The sequence below is a fragment of the Somniosus microcephalus genome, chromosome 8, assembly GCF_052327205.1.
Source record: "Somniosus microcephalus isolate GS21.2 chromosome 8, FLI_Smic_1.0, whole genome shotgun sequence".
Classification (NCBI taxonomy): domain Eukaryota; kingdom Metazoa; phylum Chordata; class Chondrichthyes; order Squaliformes; family Somniosidae; genus Somniosus; species Somniosus microcephalus.
In genome coordinates, this window is record NC_140994.1 from 30,231,183 (window position 1) to 30,247,373 (window position 16,191).

Here is a 16,191-nt window from a genome sequence, read left to right on the forward strand (position 1 = left end):
GGTAGTGCCTCCAGCGCCGTACTGCCTCCACGATCGCCTGGGCCTCTTTCTCGACCGACGAATGTCGGATCTCGGGGCCCTGTAGGGTCCTTGAGAAGAAGGCCACTGGCCTCCCCTCCTGGTTTAGGGTGGCGGCTAAGGCGAAGTCGGATGCGTCGCTCTCCACCTGAAAGGGGATGGACTCGTCCACTGCGTGCATCGTGGCCTTGGCTATGTCTCCCTTAATGAGGGAGAAGGCCGCGCACGCCTCCTCCGTGAGGGGGAAGGAAGTGGCTTTCAGGAGGGGTCTGGCTTTGTCCGCGTAATTGGGTACCCATTGGGCATAGTAGGCGAAAAGCCCCAGGGTTCTCCTAAGTGCTTTAGGGCAGTGGGGGAGGGGTAGCTCCATGAGGGGGCGCATTCTTTCTGGGTCGGGGCCGATGATTCCGTTCTCCACTACGCAGCCGAGGATGGCAAGGCGCGTGGTGTTAAACACGCATTTCTCCTTATTGTAGGTGAGGTTCAGCCGTTGGGCCGTACGGAGGAATTTCTCCAGATTCGCGTCATGTTCCTGCCGGTCGCGGCCGCAGATAGTGACGTTATCTAGGTAGGGGAATGTAGCCTGCAGTTCGTTCTGGTCAACCATCTGGTCCATCTCCCTTTGGAAGACCGAGACCCCATTAGTGACACCGAAGGGGACCCTAAGGAAGTGGTATAGGCGCCCATTCGCCTCGAAGGCGGTATACTGGCGGTCCTCAGGGTGGATAGGGAGTTGGTGGTAGGCCGACTTCAGGTCGATGGTCGAGAATACTTTATACTGTGCAATCTGATTGACCATGTCAGATATGCGGGGGAGGGGGTATGCGTCCAGCTGGGTATATCTGTTTATGGTCTGGCTGTAGTCGATGACCAGGCGGTTTTTATCGCCGGTCTTTACGACTACGACCTGGGCACGCCAGGGGCTGCTGCTCCCCTCGATAATGCCCTCTTTCAGGAGGCGCCGCACCTCAGAGCTAATGAAGGCTCTGTCCCCGGCGCTATACCGCCTGCTTTTGGTAGCGACGGGTTTGCAGTCAGGGGTAAGGTTAGCAAACAGAGAGGGTGGCGGGACCTTGAGGGTGGAGAGGCTGCAGGTGTTACGCGGTGGGCGGTTTAACGTTTGCTGGTTGTTGACTGTGAGTGGGGGGAGGGGTCCACCGTATGCTAGCGTTACGCTTTGGAGGTGGGATTGGAAGTCCAGCCCTAGTAGGACGGCAGCGCAGAGATGGGGGAGGACGAGGAGTTTAAAGTTTTTATACTCCGTGCCCTTAACCGACAGGGTCACGACACAGTAGCCGCTGATGTCCGTGGCGTGGGACCTCGATGCCATCGAGATTCGGCTGCGCGTTGGTAGGACAGAGAGGGAGTAGTGGCTCACCGTGTCTGGGTGGATGAAGCTCTCCGTGCTTCCGCTGTCGAACAGGCAGGTCGTGGCGTGGCCGTTCACTTTGATGTCCATCATTGACTTGGACAGATGGTGCGGGCGGGCTTGGTCCAGGGTGACGGAAGCTAGTGTGTAGCTGAGCGAGTCGTTGTCATCTGCGGGCGAGGCGGTCGGGCGTGGTGAGTAAAATGGCGTCTCCCACGAGGTAGGGCCCCATGAGGCACTATTGGGGTCGGCTGCCTTAATCAAAGATGGCCGCCCCCATGACTCATGTGTGGGGATGCTGGCCTCAGTTGCCCTAAACAAAGATGGCCGCCCCCATAGTTCGCATGCGGCACTGCTGGCCTCGGAGGATCCGCTCCTGCAGGCCTTGGAGAAGTGGCCTTTCTTCAGGCAGGTTTTACATATGGAGTTCTTGGCTGGGCAGCGCGACCTCGGGTGCTTCTCCTGGCCACAAAAAAAACAGCCGGTGGCCCGATCGCGGATGCCCGATGTCGGGGCCGGTGCCGGGGGTGGCGGGGCCGGTCGGGTCCGGGACGCCGACGCAGAGGTAGGTCCCGGGGGCGGCGCTGGGAAGGGTGCTGTGGTAGGGGTCGGGCCCGAGTCCCAGGGTCGCGAGCAGTACCTGGTGAATGCTTCCTGATCTTGGTGGCCCACTTCCAGGGAGATAGCGAGGGCTTCAGCTTTTTCCATGCTGAGGTCTTTAGCTTCCAGCAGTCTTTGCCGTGAGTACTCGGACCGTAGGCCTTTCAGGAATGCGTCGCGGATATTATCTTCAGTATTTTCGGCTGCCGACACCGATTTAAAGTCACAGTTCCTGGCGAGTGCATATAGCGCCTGTGAGAATTCGGCTACTGATTCTCCTGGCTGTTGCGGCCGTGATCTTAGGAGGTGCCTAGCGTACATGTAGTTTACCGGGGTCCGGTACTTCTGTTTCAGCAGGTTGATGGCGGTCTCGTAGGTAGTCATGTCCTCGATGAGAGTGTATACTCTCGGGCTCAGTTGTGCCTGCAGGACACTTAGTTTGGATGCCTGAGGGACGCTGGATTCTCTCAGGTATGATTCGAAGCAGACCAGCCAGTGTTTAAAGTCTGCGGCTGAGTTTGCTGCTCGTGGGTTCAGGTCCAGGTACGGCGGTCTGAGGGCTCGCAGCCAAGCTGGCTGGTGTGGCTGTGCTCCTGGGAGCTGCGCTGGTGGCTCCTCCGCCGGTTGTGACTCGTTGTCGGACATCATTAAATTTAGTCAATAAAATTGATATACCTATCAATTCCTCCAATAAAAGGCGAAGAGTTACGAAGGTGACTAAAGGTTTTTATTGACTAAATAACAGAGCCCACTCTCGTGGGTGATCCGATCCAAGCAGGAGGAATACCAGCCAGTCGCTCACCTTTATACCTGGCCTGGTGGGTGGAGCCAAGGCGGAGTCGGCAGTGGTCATCCCAGGTATAGCAGTGTGGCAAGAGGCGACCTCGTACCGTGATACAATAGTGGTCAGTGATACAGTTATAACGAACAGTGGTGAACAGTGCTAACTACTAACAGTGATACGATAGTGAACGTGGTTTACCACACTGTCTAAAGCAGATATTCATCAAATTCCTTTTTAAGGGCTTCATCGATGTAGTATTAACTGGCTTTGATACAAGTCTACTCCAGATATTTAACTCTGGTGGAAAATATTCTTTATCTCAACTGCAGCTTCTCAAAATTCTGTCCGTGTCCTCCAGTTGACAGATTGTCGAGAAGTTCTAGGTTATCTATGCCTTTTACTGCATATTGAAAACCACGACCATCACCCCCTCTTTCTTTTCCAATTAAAACATGTAAAACTTTTTCAGCGTCCCTTTACAAATGTCAAGAGTTTTAAATTCCAGTATCCTAAAAACACTGTCAGATATATTGACGTGCTTTTGAAGACAAGACACCAAATGCTGCATGTACTATTCTAAATGTGGCTTTGCAGCATGCACTAAGTGAGAAAAACTCTGGCTTGTCTGTTGGCACCCTAAGCTCATAGTCTCAACATCTTTGAATTTGAGTGTAATGATTTCTTAAAGTATAAATCTTAGCCAAGAACAAAAGGGCTGCTTCGCTTCAATATTCTCTAGTAAAATAAAAAAGTCCGACAGGTTTCAGGCAATGAAGCAGCTCATGTTTTTTGACTGAGGTACAACCCTCGACACTGTGTTTGCTGGAACTCTGTCCCCATTACAAAGAATTTCAAGCAAATTCATCATTACATTATCTCTCATATGCGCTCTTAAACATTTTAATTTAGGTGAAATCAGTTAATTAAATAAATCTGGAATAAAGCGCTAGTTCGAGTAATGGTGACAATGAAATTATCGGATTGTCGTAAAAACCCATCTGGTTCACTAATGTCCTTTAGGGAAGGAAATCTGCCATCCTTACCTGGTCTGGCCTATATGTGACTCCAGACACACAGCAATGTGGCTGATTCTTAACTGCCCTCTGAAATGGCCTAGCAAGCCACTCAGTTGTACACAACCGCAACGAAACCAGACGGACAACCTGGCATCGACCTCGGCACCAGCTACGAACACGGCAACCCCAGCCCAGTCGACCCTGCAAAGTCCTCCTCACCAACATCTGGGGACTTGTGCCAAAATTGTGAGAGCTGTCCACCAGACTAATCAAGCAACAGCCTGACATAGTCATCCTCATCCTCACAGAATCATACCTTTCAGCCAATGTCCCAAACTCCGCCATCACCATCCCTGGATATGTCCCGTCCCACTGGCAGGACAGACCCATCAGGGGTGGCGGCACAGTGGTATACAGTCGGGAAGGAGTGGCACTGGGAGTCCTCAACATTGATTCCGGACCCCATGAAGTCTCATGGCTGCAAGTCAAGAATGGGCAAGGAATCCTCCTGCTGATTACCACCTACCGCCCTCCCTCAGCTGATGAATCAGTACTCCTTCATGTTGAACACCTTGGAAGAAGCACTGAGAGTAGCAAGGGCACAGAGTGTACTCTGGGTGGGGGACTTCAATGTCCATCACCAAGAGTGGCTCGGTAACACCACTATTGACCGAGCTGGCCGAGTCCTGAAGGACATAGCTGCCAGTCTAGGCATGTGACAGGTGGTGAGAGAACACAAGGAAAAAACCTACTTGACCTCGTCCTCACCAATCTACCTGTCGCAGATGCATCTGTCCATGGCAGCATTGGTAGCAGTGACTACCACACAGTCATTGTGGAGACAAAGTCCCGTCTTCACACTGAGGACACCCTCCATCGCGTTGTGTGGCACTACCACCATGCTAAATGGGATAGATTCAGAACAGATCTAGCAGCTCAAAACTGGGCATCCATGAGTGGCTGTGGGCCATCATCAGCAGCAGAATTGTATTCCACCACAATCTGTAACCTCATGGCCCGGCATATCCCTCACTCGACCATTACCATCAAGCCAGGGGACCAACCCTGGTTCAATAAGGTGTGTAGAAGAGTATGCCAGGAGCAGCACCAGGCATACCTAAAAATGCAGTGCCAACCTGGGAAAGCTGCAACACACAGGACTACAGGCATGCTAAAAAGCGGAAGCAGCATACTATAGACAGGGCTAAGCAATCCCACAATCAACGGGTCAGATCAAAGCCCTGCAGTCCAGCCACATTCAGTCGTGAATGGTGGTGGACCATTAAACAACTAACAGGAGGAGGAGGCTCAATGAATATCCCCATCCTTAATGATGGTGGAGCCCAGCACATGAGTGCATAAGACAAAGCTGAAGCTTTTGCAACCATCTTCAGCCAGCAGTGCCGAGTGGATGATCCATATCGGCCTCCTCCCAAGGTCCCCACCATCACAGAAGCCAGTCTTCAGCCAATTTGATTCACTCCACGTGATATCAAGAAACAGCCGAGTGCACTGGATACAGCAAAGGCTGACGGCCCCAATAACGTGCCGGCTATCGTGAAGACTTGTGCTCCAGAGCTAGCCGTGCCTCTAGCCAAGCTGTTCCAGCACAGCTAAAACACTGGCATCTATCTGACAATGTGGAAAACTGCCCAGGTATGTCCTGTCCACAAAAAGCAGGACAAGTCCAATCCGGCCAATTACCGCCCCTTCAGTCTACACTCAATCATCAGCAATCTGATGGACGGTGTCGTCAACAGTGCTATCAAGCAGCACTTACTCACCAATAACCTGCTCACTGATGGACAGTTTGGTTTTTGCCAGGGCCACTCGGTTTCAGACTGGATTACAGCCATGGTCCAAACATGGACAAAAGAGCTGAATTCCAGAGGTGACGTGAGAGAGTGACTGCCCTTGACATCAAGGCAGCATTTGACCTAGTGTGGCATCAAGAAACCCCAGTAAAACTGAAGTCAATGGGAATCAGGGGGGAGGGGGGGAGAAGTCTCCACAGGCTGGAGTCATACCTAGCACAAAGGATGACGCTTGTGGTGGTTGGAGGTCAATCATCACAGCCCCAGGACATTGCGGCAGAAGTTCCTCAGGGTAGTGTCCTAGGCCCAACCATCTTCAGCTGCTTCATCAATGACCTCCCCTCCATCATAAGATCAGAAGTGGGGATATTCGCTGATGACTGCACAGTGTTCAGTGCCATTCTCAAATCCTCAAATAATGAAGCAGTCCATGCCTGCATACAGCAAGACTTGGACGACATTCATGCTTGGACTGATAAGAGGCAAATAACATTCGCGCCACACAAGTACCGGGCAATGACCATCTCCAACAAGCGAGCATCTAACCACCGCCCTCGAGTTTAGCCGCCTCATGATTCAACATGATTACCATTGCCACATCGCCCACCATCAACATCCTGAGGGTCACCATTGACCAGAAACTTAACCGGATCAGCCACATAAATACTGTGCCAACAAGTGCAGGTCAGAGGCTGGGTATTCAGTGGTGAGTGTCTCACCTCCCGACTCCCCAAAGCCTTTCCACCATCTACAAGGCACAAGTCAGGAGTGTGATGGAATACTCTCCACTTGCCTGAATGAGAGCAGCTCCAACAACACTCAAGAAGCTCGACACCATCCAAGACAAAGCAGCCAGCTTGATTGGCACCCCATACAGCACCTTAAATATTCACTCCCTCCACCACCGGCATATCGTGGCTGCAGTGTGTACCATCTACAAGATGCACTACAGCAACTCGCCAAGGCTTCTTAGAAGGACAAGGGCAGTGGGCACATGGGAACACCACCACCTCCAAGTTCCCCTCCAAGTCACACACCATCCTGACTTGGAAGTATATCGCCGTTCCTTCATCGTCGCTGGGTCAAAACCCTGGAACTCCCTCCCTAATAGCACTGTGGGCGTACCTTCACCACACGGACTGCAGCAGTTCAAGGCGGCGGTTCACCACCACCTTCTCAAGGGCAACTAGGGATGGGCAATAAATACTGGCCTTGCCAGTGACGTTCACATCCCATGAACGAACGGAACAACAAAAAATAGAAACCATCTTCCACTGGAGAAAACTAATATACATTATATTACGGACAGAACTGTTGAAGATGCCCTTGAGTCCTTAAAAAAAAAATTACCTGTACAACAGCTTGTATTTATATACAGGAAACTTTCGATTAACCGGCCACTAAATAACCGGAAATGTCGGTTAACCGGCAAAATTCAGGAGTCGGTTCAGATAACTTTTTTTTTTTTTTTTTTAACTTTTAGTTACTTTTTTTTTACTCATTTCTGGCTGTGCAAGCGTCTAACTGTTGCTAAGCTACAGAGACGCTTGCAAGCTGTGCTGATTGTTTTGAAGCTGTTGCTAAGCAACAGGGTTTGTTGCGAGATACGGAGCTCAGAAGCTCCGTATGTTTTAACTATAGCGCTCGATTCGCCGGCATTGTTGATAGACCAGCACCAGCTCGGTCCCGTCTGTGCCGGATACCAGAAAGTTTCTTGTAGCGCCTTTAATGTAGTAAAACGACCCAAGGTGCTTCACAGGAGTATAAGAAGAAAAATGTGACACCGAGCCATGTAAGGAGATATTAGGGCAGCAAAGAGGTAGGCTTTAAGGAGTGTCTTAAAAGAGGAAAGAGAGGTGGCGAGGTTTAGGCAGGGAATTCCAGAGCTTAGGGCCGAGGCAACAGAAGGCACAGCCACCAATGGTTGAGCGATTATAATCAGGGATGCTCTGGAGGGCAGAATTAGAGAAGCGCAGATATCTCGGGGGGTTGCAGGGCTGGAGGAGATTACAGAGATTACATTCTATTCATCCCAAGTTTGTGGCTTTTGAAGTGTTGAAATGTAGCCGCCGATAACGGAATTTTCGTAAAATTAAAATAATTAAAGCTAAAATATTAGAGAAATGTTTCCAATTTTGTGTTGCACTATCGGTTTTGTTTTATGTTTTGGAAAGAGATGGAGTTAGCAACTCAAATAATACAGAAGGTGAAAAATCAGTCACTATGCTGAAAAACAACACTGAAAATAGGTCAACATAGTGGAGCCTCAAATATCTGCACTTCCATTATCCACAACTTGATTACTCACAAAGAGTTTTTATGGGAGTCAGGGTTTAGTTTTCCATGATTCAACTTAAATGCAAGTGAGCATTGTAATTAAGTTTTCACAGACCCTGTCCCTTGGTCCAGCATGATAAGTAATTTTTAATCTGTATAGCCAGTGTCTGGTAAAGTTTGCTGTGCATGCATTTCCACAATTTAGCTTCAGAACAGGAGACCAATGAGAGTCAGGACTGACATTCTCACTGCAAAATCCAAAAAGTTGTCTAAAAAAAAAAAATGCATGCTACCAGCATCTCTCACTGCCAAGAACAAGAGAACTAATGCATGCACAAAGTTTTGTTTGCTGGCCGGTTACATGTTAAGATTAGAAGACTACTGGAAGCATCGGGTCTCTTGTAATTAAAAATACGCAAAATCAAGTTTTAAAAGTTTCCAGGAGGTGCAATGGATTGTTAAAATATTGCACATCCACTGTGAAACGCTTGCAGTGAGGAAGTACCACAATGAAATGACCTCGTACCTCTTGGCAATCTGACTCCAGAGTTATCCGACCATTTTTGGGTCAAAACAGATCAGAAATTGTCTTGCATCAATGTCAAAAACAGGTGTATAAATGACCCATAATATAATTGTGCTAACTGTATAAAATGAGTTCCTTGAGATATACAGTAGCATAGAAAATAGTTTTAGGATAGACTTGCATATACGTACCTTGAAACCTTGGATTTTTTTATAATGGCTTTTACATTTTGCAGTACGTTTTCAATTTTAAATTGTTTAACTTCATGTGAAGAGCAAACTTTTATATCAGGTTCCTCAACTGATTTTGCTGACCCCATAGGACATTTCATTAATGGTTATAATTGCCTGGCCTAAACTAATTTTGACAACTACTGCAAAGTTAATGGTGCAAGCTCTTCTTTGTGTTAACTGAAAAATGTTAATCACATTTTATAATTATTTCAGTTATACTACTGTAATTCAAGAAAGGTTATGAAAAATGACCCATTTCAGGAGAGATCACTTTCTGCTTACCTCATCCAATTCACGACACATCAGCCTCATCTGTACTACTTAGAGATATAATAACCACTGTAGACTTACTTTTACGCTTACCATTTTCCTTGTAACAATGAGCGACAACACTGACTACAACAAGGAAACGGAAAGGCAATGCAGTATTTAAACGAATGAGGAAGGGGGGAGGTCAAACTAGCTCTCCTCAAATAATTTGGAAATGTTCAAATCATAAGAAAATAAATCACAGAAGCAGTTAAAAAAAGGTCTGAAGAGTGGATGTAAACAACCTTGGGACAAACTGATTTTCCCTTCACTATACAGTTCGTCAGTGCCAAGCAACACAAATGATTAAGTTCCACAAAGTGCAGTGGAAGAAAGAAAAAACATTAAAAAAAAAAAAAAGTTTGCATGAAAGAAAGGGAAAGCTATTAGTACAATCTGTCATGCTGCAAACAAGACCAACCTGTTCTGGGGTAGCCATGAAGTTGATAGCTGTATAATGGCGGTCATCATCCTGGGTGAGGCTGAAGGTGAACTGATAGTCGATCAAAAGACTGTCTGTGGACAAGATTCAAAAGTAGACTATAAATAACTTTGAATTCCCAGAAAGTGCAATTTTCTCTTCATGTGTTCACTGCAGAAGCAACTGAATAGCAATTATTTTCTCTCCATTTACAGGAAGTTGATGACAGCTCACCTGCTGGCACATGGCATTCCACAGTACAATAATGGAATCAATGGTAGTACAAGGAGGAACATTTCGGTCACATGTGAAGGGCAATTTTAAAATGCACATCCGTCATTCACTCATTAAGTTCTCCAGCAAACAATACATCTACAATAATGGTCACACACTGCTCAATTCTGATCTTTAAAGCCAACTGTCATGGACAGATAAATAATACAACTGCAACGTCACTGGCCATGAACCTGGCTCAGGTAAGCACAAAACTAAATGGTCAAATCTCTGTCTCGTCATCTGGTCAATTCTAATCTTTAAAGCCACCGTCATCAATAATACAATTGCATAATCACTGGTTGTAAACACAGCTTACAAGAACCTGGCTCAGGTAAGCACAAAACTAAATGGTCAAATCTCTGCCTCATCTCGTCAATTTTGACATTTTCGATTTATATGCTGATAGAAAAACAGTATGCTACAGCACCCAATCCAAGCACAGAAATCGCATGCACCAACCCACTTCCTCTTCATTCCCATTTCATAGAATTACTGGTTCATAAATGAAGGCACCTCAGTTTTTGAATCTTTAATATATTGATGTATAATGCTTATTAATGAATTTCCTCTACACATTCCAATGTGTTTCAGATCTAACTTGTTAAAAAAACAACAAAAGCAAAATACTGCAGATGCTGCCTAACCTGCTGAGTATTACCAGCATTTTCTGTTTTTATTGAATGGGCTGTTACAAAGAGGTTTGTAAAAATCCTGATTTCAGGTATGTTTGCAGTACATGTTCATCAGTTCAGCAGCAGAATAAAATACAAATTATTGCTGATCTTAAAACTCAGTTCATAAATGTTAATACAAGTTTACACATTTAAAAGTCTACTTTACCGCAAGGAAGAAACTTCACAATAAAACTTAACATGTATGGAAAAAGGTACTCTACCCAGCTTCAGCTATAGAGATCATTATCCTTCAGATAAAATATGTTCTGTAAAACAATGCCTATAGTAAATTATGGAAGTATTAACAAAGACGCAACTTTCACTTTAAGAGTACACTCATTGTAGCGTGATGTGTAACAGTTTCTCACCAATGCTGCACTTAAATATGAATTCAGGCTGCATTCACACTGTAAGACACAACATGATACTTGTGCAAAAAGACAACTTGGAGATGTAGTCTTTGCTTCATAGTCAATTTTGGCCTCAACACCTAGTCTAACAAACATTCAGCGCCCTTTTGAAGTCCAAGTGCTGGGCACCAACACTAAACTTTTAGCGGGAATGAACTGTAAGATACTTTTCTATCGGGGCTCCGTGGAGTGGTAGGGAGTAGAAACAGCGATCTCAGTCACAGTGTAAGTGGGAAGCACCGAGTGATCACCTACCATCACTTTCACACACCAGAATATAGTAATTAATCAGCAGAGGGGAAGCATCTAATTTTCTACGGTACACAACTTTCATGCTAACTGTTAGTTTTTCAGGTTGATGGTCAGCTTGTCGTTGTTTGATGAGAAAAGTCAGCTCACGAACCGCTCCTGCCTCCCAGTGCTTCTTTTTCAGAGTCTCATGGCTCATTGCACTGGACAGGTCTCACTCCTCCTAACATACTCCCAATATTAATGACTGGGATTTGCATACTGCCTATAGAATAACAGAAGCAACAATTGTGGCTGTTAGCACTGAACACACAGTAAGGGGAGGACAAGAACCTGGGGATGTAGTAACCACCAGACTTGGATCGGAACGGACAGGGCAAAACGGATGGTATGGGGTTGGAGGTATTGGGTGGATTTGGATGGCAAAGGGACAGGGGAAATGTTCGGCAATGAGGGGGAGTGGATGGCAGTGAAAAAAGGAATGACTGGTAATAAAGGGGTAGGCAAATGTATGGTAATGAAGGCAATAGTTCACCAACTTAAAGAAATCATTCAGAAAGCATAAAACGTGACCCTAGCATTCTTTACAAACCTGCATTGTGGGATAAGAAAGAGAAGTGAAAGTAGTCAACCAAGGGGGTGTTCTTATAGTTCACAAAAATGGAAAGTCATATGGAGATCAGTTGCATTTGAGTTTTCATTGGTTTATTTTTCTTGCACACAGTATGTAGGAAATAATGAATGAACATAAAGACTTATATTATTCATTGTATGTATGTGTATACACAGTAGAGTCAATTTAAAAAAATTGATCAGATTTTATTTAGCATTCAAAAATCAATAGCAAAGAGAAAACAAAAATATAAACTTAAATTATAGATTAAGCTCAAATACTCTAGGCACTTTTTCTTTGCTGAATTAATTTGCCTGAATCAATCTATGATTTCCAATGTTAAAGTACAGGTTTAATGAACCCTTATTGATCCTATGATACAACTAATATAGTGACATTTGCTGAATAAACTCCTTTGCTTTGTATTTGTGATTGGAAGTAAATTGTGCCAACATTCATTATTCCAAAATGTACAACCAATAAAAAGGTAGGCAAGCATGTTGACATGTGCTGCAACATTTAAACATTAAATTGTTTTCTTTTAATAATGTGCCCCCAACAACTCATGCAGTTCAGGGCAGCTCAATTTAATTTAAAAAGTCGTATGTCTCTTTATCTCCCCTCCCTGCCTCAAACTTGAAATCAGTTGGATGAAGTTCAAAGCCAAATGGAGGCAATTGGTGAAGTTAAAACAATACATCTTCCAGCTCCTGGGATGCCACTGACAGTGGTCAGAGGTGCCACATCCCATCCTATCCCACTCTGCACAGGAGGATGTGCGAGTGCTAAGCAGCTGAGAGGGCAAGACAAAGGGAAAATCGAGGCAAAAGTGTACCATATGAAAGGAAAAGTATTGGCATGATTTAAAATAAAACTTGTTTGCAAATAAAGGTGAAACTTCAATCAAGATTTCTTTGTATAAAACATTTTAACCAATATTTGTAATTAAAAGTTGATATTACTTCATTCACTTATGCTGCAATGACATGTGAATCAAAATACTATTCTAAAGATGGCTGGCTGACAATACTATACATAAAGACAAATTAAAGCTTGATAAATTCTCAGTTGAAATGTTTGTGCAAGTTGTAACTCACTTTTAGGACGTGTATTTGAAACCATAATTAGCCTCTTTAGTCATGTGGAAATATCCGTTCATCGAGATATGCTTTTTACAGTGCATAAATCACACTTATTTTTAGTTAAACTTTACACCAAAATATCAATAAGAATACGAACCAACTGAAAGGAGGAATTAAGTATAACCAAACTATCCAGGAGTTAGTTAACAAATGTAAAATAAAATTAGATGTAAATACTACCATGAAAAACATCACACCTGTGAAGTAAAAGTAATCATATATTATTCTCCCTCGTCTTTACTGATGAAATAGGCAGAACATAAAATAAGGCATTTCAAATAGTGTCACCTACTCAAGTCATTTTAGCCCCGAAATTATTGCTGGGGATATTAGTGGCCGAACACTTCATGGTTTCATATGACATTCTTGTGTCCGCTATTTTAACACAGCATTATGCCTCCACCAAAGGTCATAAAAACTAACTAAGCATTATTATTAACAATGGTAATTTCTAGGCTATTACATTTTTATAATATCCATTGAATTTTCTTCTGTGGTATTTTCAAGAGCAACCAACATTTTTTTCGCACTTTCTAATGTCAGGAAATTGCTTTGTTTTCCACAACAAATGCTAATTTATCTACATCAGAAACAACCTGCTCATCTGTGAAGGCAATTGCAAATTTAAAAAAAATTTAAAAAATCAGATTCAAAGTGGGACAGTAATGCATAGATAGAGATTATAAAACATAGCAGATAGTTGGGGTACAATAAATTAAAACTGTAGAGCATCTCACTGTTTGGAGGCTCTACTCCTATCCGCTTCAAAGGCAGTGACTCATGCTGGTCATGGTTCCAGAGAGCGCAACCCTCCAGTACCTTACTAATGTGGCAAATTGTAGCTGCCTAGACAGAGCAAGTATCATTCAGGTGATTCAACTTCAACGATGCAAGGGGGCAGGGGTTTCAAAGCCAAAGCTGACCCTGTCCTCACCCAACCTCAGCGCACACATAACTGGAGTGAATGACCAGACCAGGAACAAGAATCCTGCCCAACTTTTCCCTCCTTATCCCAGACAAACATGTCAATTGCTGCATTTGCTCCACACAAAGATCAAATGTTGGATGTTCCTGGTTCCACTGAGCCATCGGGGGAGCAGATTTTGCTCACCAACGACAGATTTAAGAGCAAGTCATAAAGAATAAATTTGTATGTGTATATGAATAACCTTTGAACTACCTGAGGGAATAACTCACCTCTATCTCACTCTTGGGCACTTTGAGAAGGTTTGCATAGTGTACAATGACATTGATAGCTGGGTACAACAGTGGCTAGTGATGTACAATCTAAAAACACCATCACTCATCAGACATATCTGTATTGCATTGTTGTTATTCGAGTATTTATATTGGAAATAACATATAGAATCATAAAAACATCCTACTTCTTACCTCTGTACTGATATTCCAGCCTCTAGACTTACCCCTTGTGGCTCTACAGGACAAGACAGGGTTTAATACTGTGGAACCGATTTTCATGCAGAGTAAAGATCGGCAGGTGGAGAGAGGAGCAATCGCACTGCCCGCCTGATCACAAAAGTGAGTGGTCCACACCCATTTTCATGGCCGGGCGTCATCTGTATACTACCTGCGAGCTGCAAGCGCTGAACCGGAACATACAGGCAAGCTCATCAGTCGGTGGGGAGAAGGGGTGGGAATTCTGGCGGCTCTTCTGTGGAGCCAAGACAGAAAGTCAAGGTGAATGGGTGGGGGAGGAGGGGAATCACAAGGGCGTGTGGATGGCCCGGAAAATGCAGTAAAATGCTCCTCCCGGCCCTCAAAAAAAGAGACTTAACTGTTTGAGGTGCAGCCTCCGGTAGTCTCTTTCAGAACCGCTGATTCGGCCACTCAGCACCACTGGGAAGAGCATGCGGGGTGCAGGCCCCGCCTATTGCTACACAGAAATGCCATTCAGGTCCTACAACAGGCATGGGACTTCAATTTAAATACTGAACTAAGTTTCGAACTTGGGTAACAGTGCTAGCCGCCCATTTCAAGGCCTGCTCGAGGATTGAGTTGGGAAGGCCTCGGGCAGCCAATGGCCAGGAAATTTATTTAAAAAAATAAATTTTGTCTGCCAGCCAACCTGTTTTTCAGCGTGAACAGCGTAAGCTGATGAAAGTAGCCCCGTCTCAATGGGTTTACTTAATGGGCATTATAAATGTACTCACTGAAGTGCTATTGTGACAAAGAACCATTAAGATTCAGGTAAAAATTATTTCCACCTTTCCGTTGATTTATGTCAGCCATGGTTCAGTTTTGCACTCTTGCCTCTGAATTAAGCCAGGAGACCAACCCTGGTTGAGTAAGCAGTGTAGAAGAGCATGCCAGGAGCAGCACCAGGAGTACCTAAAAATGAGGTGCCAACCTGGGGAAGCTGCAACACAGGACGACATGCATGCTAAATAGCGGAAGCAGCATACTATAGACAGGACTAAGCGATCCCACAATCAACGGATCAGATCAAAGCTCTGCAGTCCTGCCACATCCAGTCGTGAATGGCGGTGGACCATTAAACAACAAACAGGAGGAGGCTGCTCCGTGAATATCCCCATCCTCAATGATGGTGGAGCCCAGCACGTGAGTGCAAAAGACAAGGCTGAGGCGTTTGCAACCATCTTCAGCCAGAATTGCCAAGTGGGTGATCCATATCGGCCTACACCCGAGGTCCCCACCACCACAGAAGCCAGACTTCAGCCAATTCAATTCACTCCACGTGATATCAAGAAACGGCTGAGCGCACTGGATACAGCAAAGGCTGTGGGCCTCGGCAACTAGCCGCGCCTCTAGCCAAGCTGTTCCAGTATAGTTACAACACTGCATCTATCCGACAATGTGGAAAACTGCCCAGGTATGTCCTGTCCACAAAAAGCAGGACAAATCTAACCAGGCCAATTACCGCCCCATCAGTCTACTCTCAATCATCAGCAAAGTGATGGAAGATGTCATCGACAGTGCTATCAAGCGGAACTTACTCACCAATAGCCGTCTCACTGATGCCTAGTTTGAGTTCCACCAAGACCACTCGGCTCCTGACCTCATTACAGCCTTGGTCCAAACATGGACAAAGGAGCTGAATTCCAGAGGTGACGTGAGAGTGACTGCCCTTGACATCAAGGCAGCATTTGAAAGCGTGTGGCATCAAGGAGCCCCAGTGAAACTGAAGTCAATGGGAATCGGGGCAAAAACTCTCCACTGGCTGGAGTCATACCTAGCACAAAGGAGGATGGTTGTGGTGGTTGGAGGTTAATCATCACAGCCCCAGGACATCGCTGCAGGAGTTCCTCAGGCCCAACCATCTTCAGCTGCTTCATCAATGACCTTCCCTCCAACATAAGGTCAGAAATGGGGATGTTCGCTGATGACTACAGTGCTCAGCGCCATTCACAACCCCTCAGATAATGAAGCAGTCCATGCCCGCATGCAACAAGACCTGGACGAAGTTCAGGCTTGGGCTGAT

At 45.4% G+C, this 16,191-nt stretch overlaps 1 protein-coding gene across 4 annotated transcripts in view; it reads right to left on the bottom strand.

Annotated features, from left to right (window-relative positions):
- atrnl1b (attractin-like 1b) overlaps positions 1–16,191 on the bottom strand; it is a 930,295-nt gene that overhangs the window by 556,801 nt on the left and 357,303 nt on the right. For all 4 annotated transcript variants that reach the window (XM_085994422.1, XM_085994421.1, XM_085994423.1 and 1 more), the window contains one exon: positions 9,368–9,462. In XM_085994422.1, the coding sequence (XP_085850548.1) occupies positions 9,368–9,462 (95 nt within the window). The remainder of the gene's footprint in view (positions 1–9,367; positions 9,463–16,191) is intronic.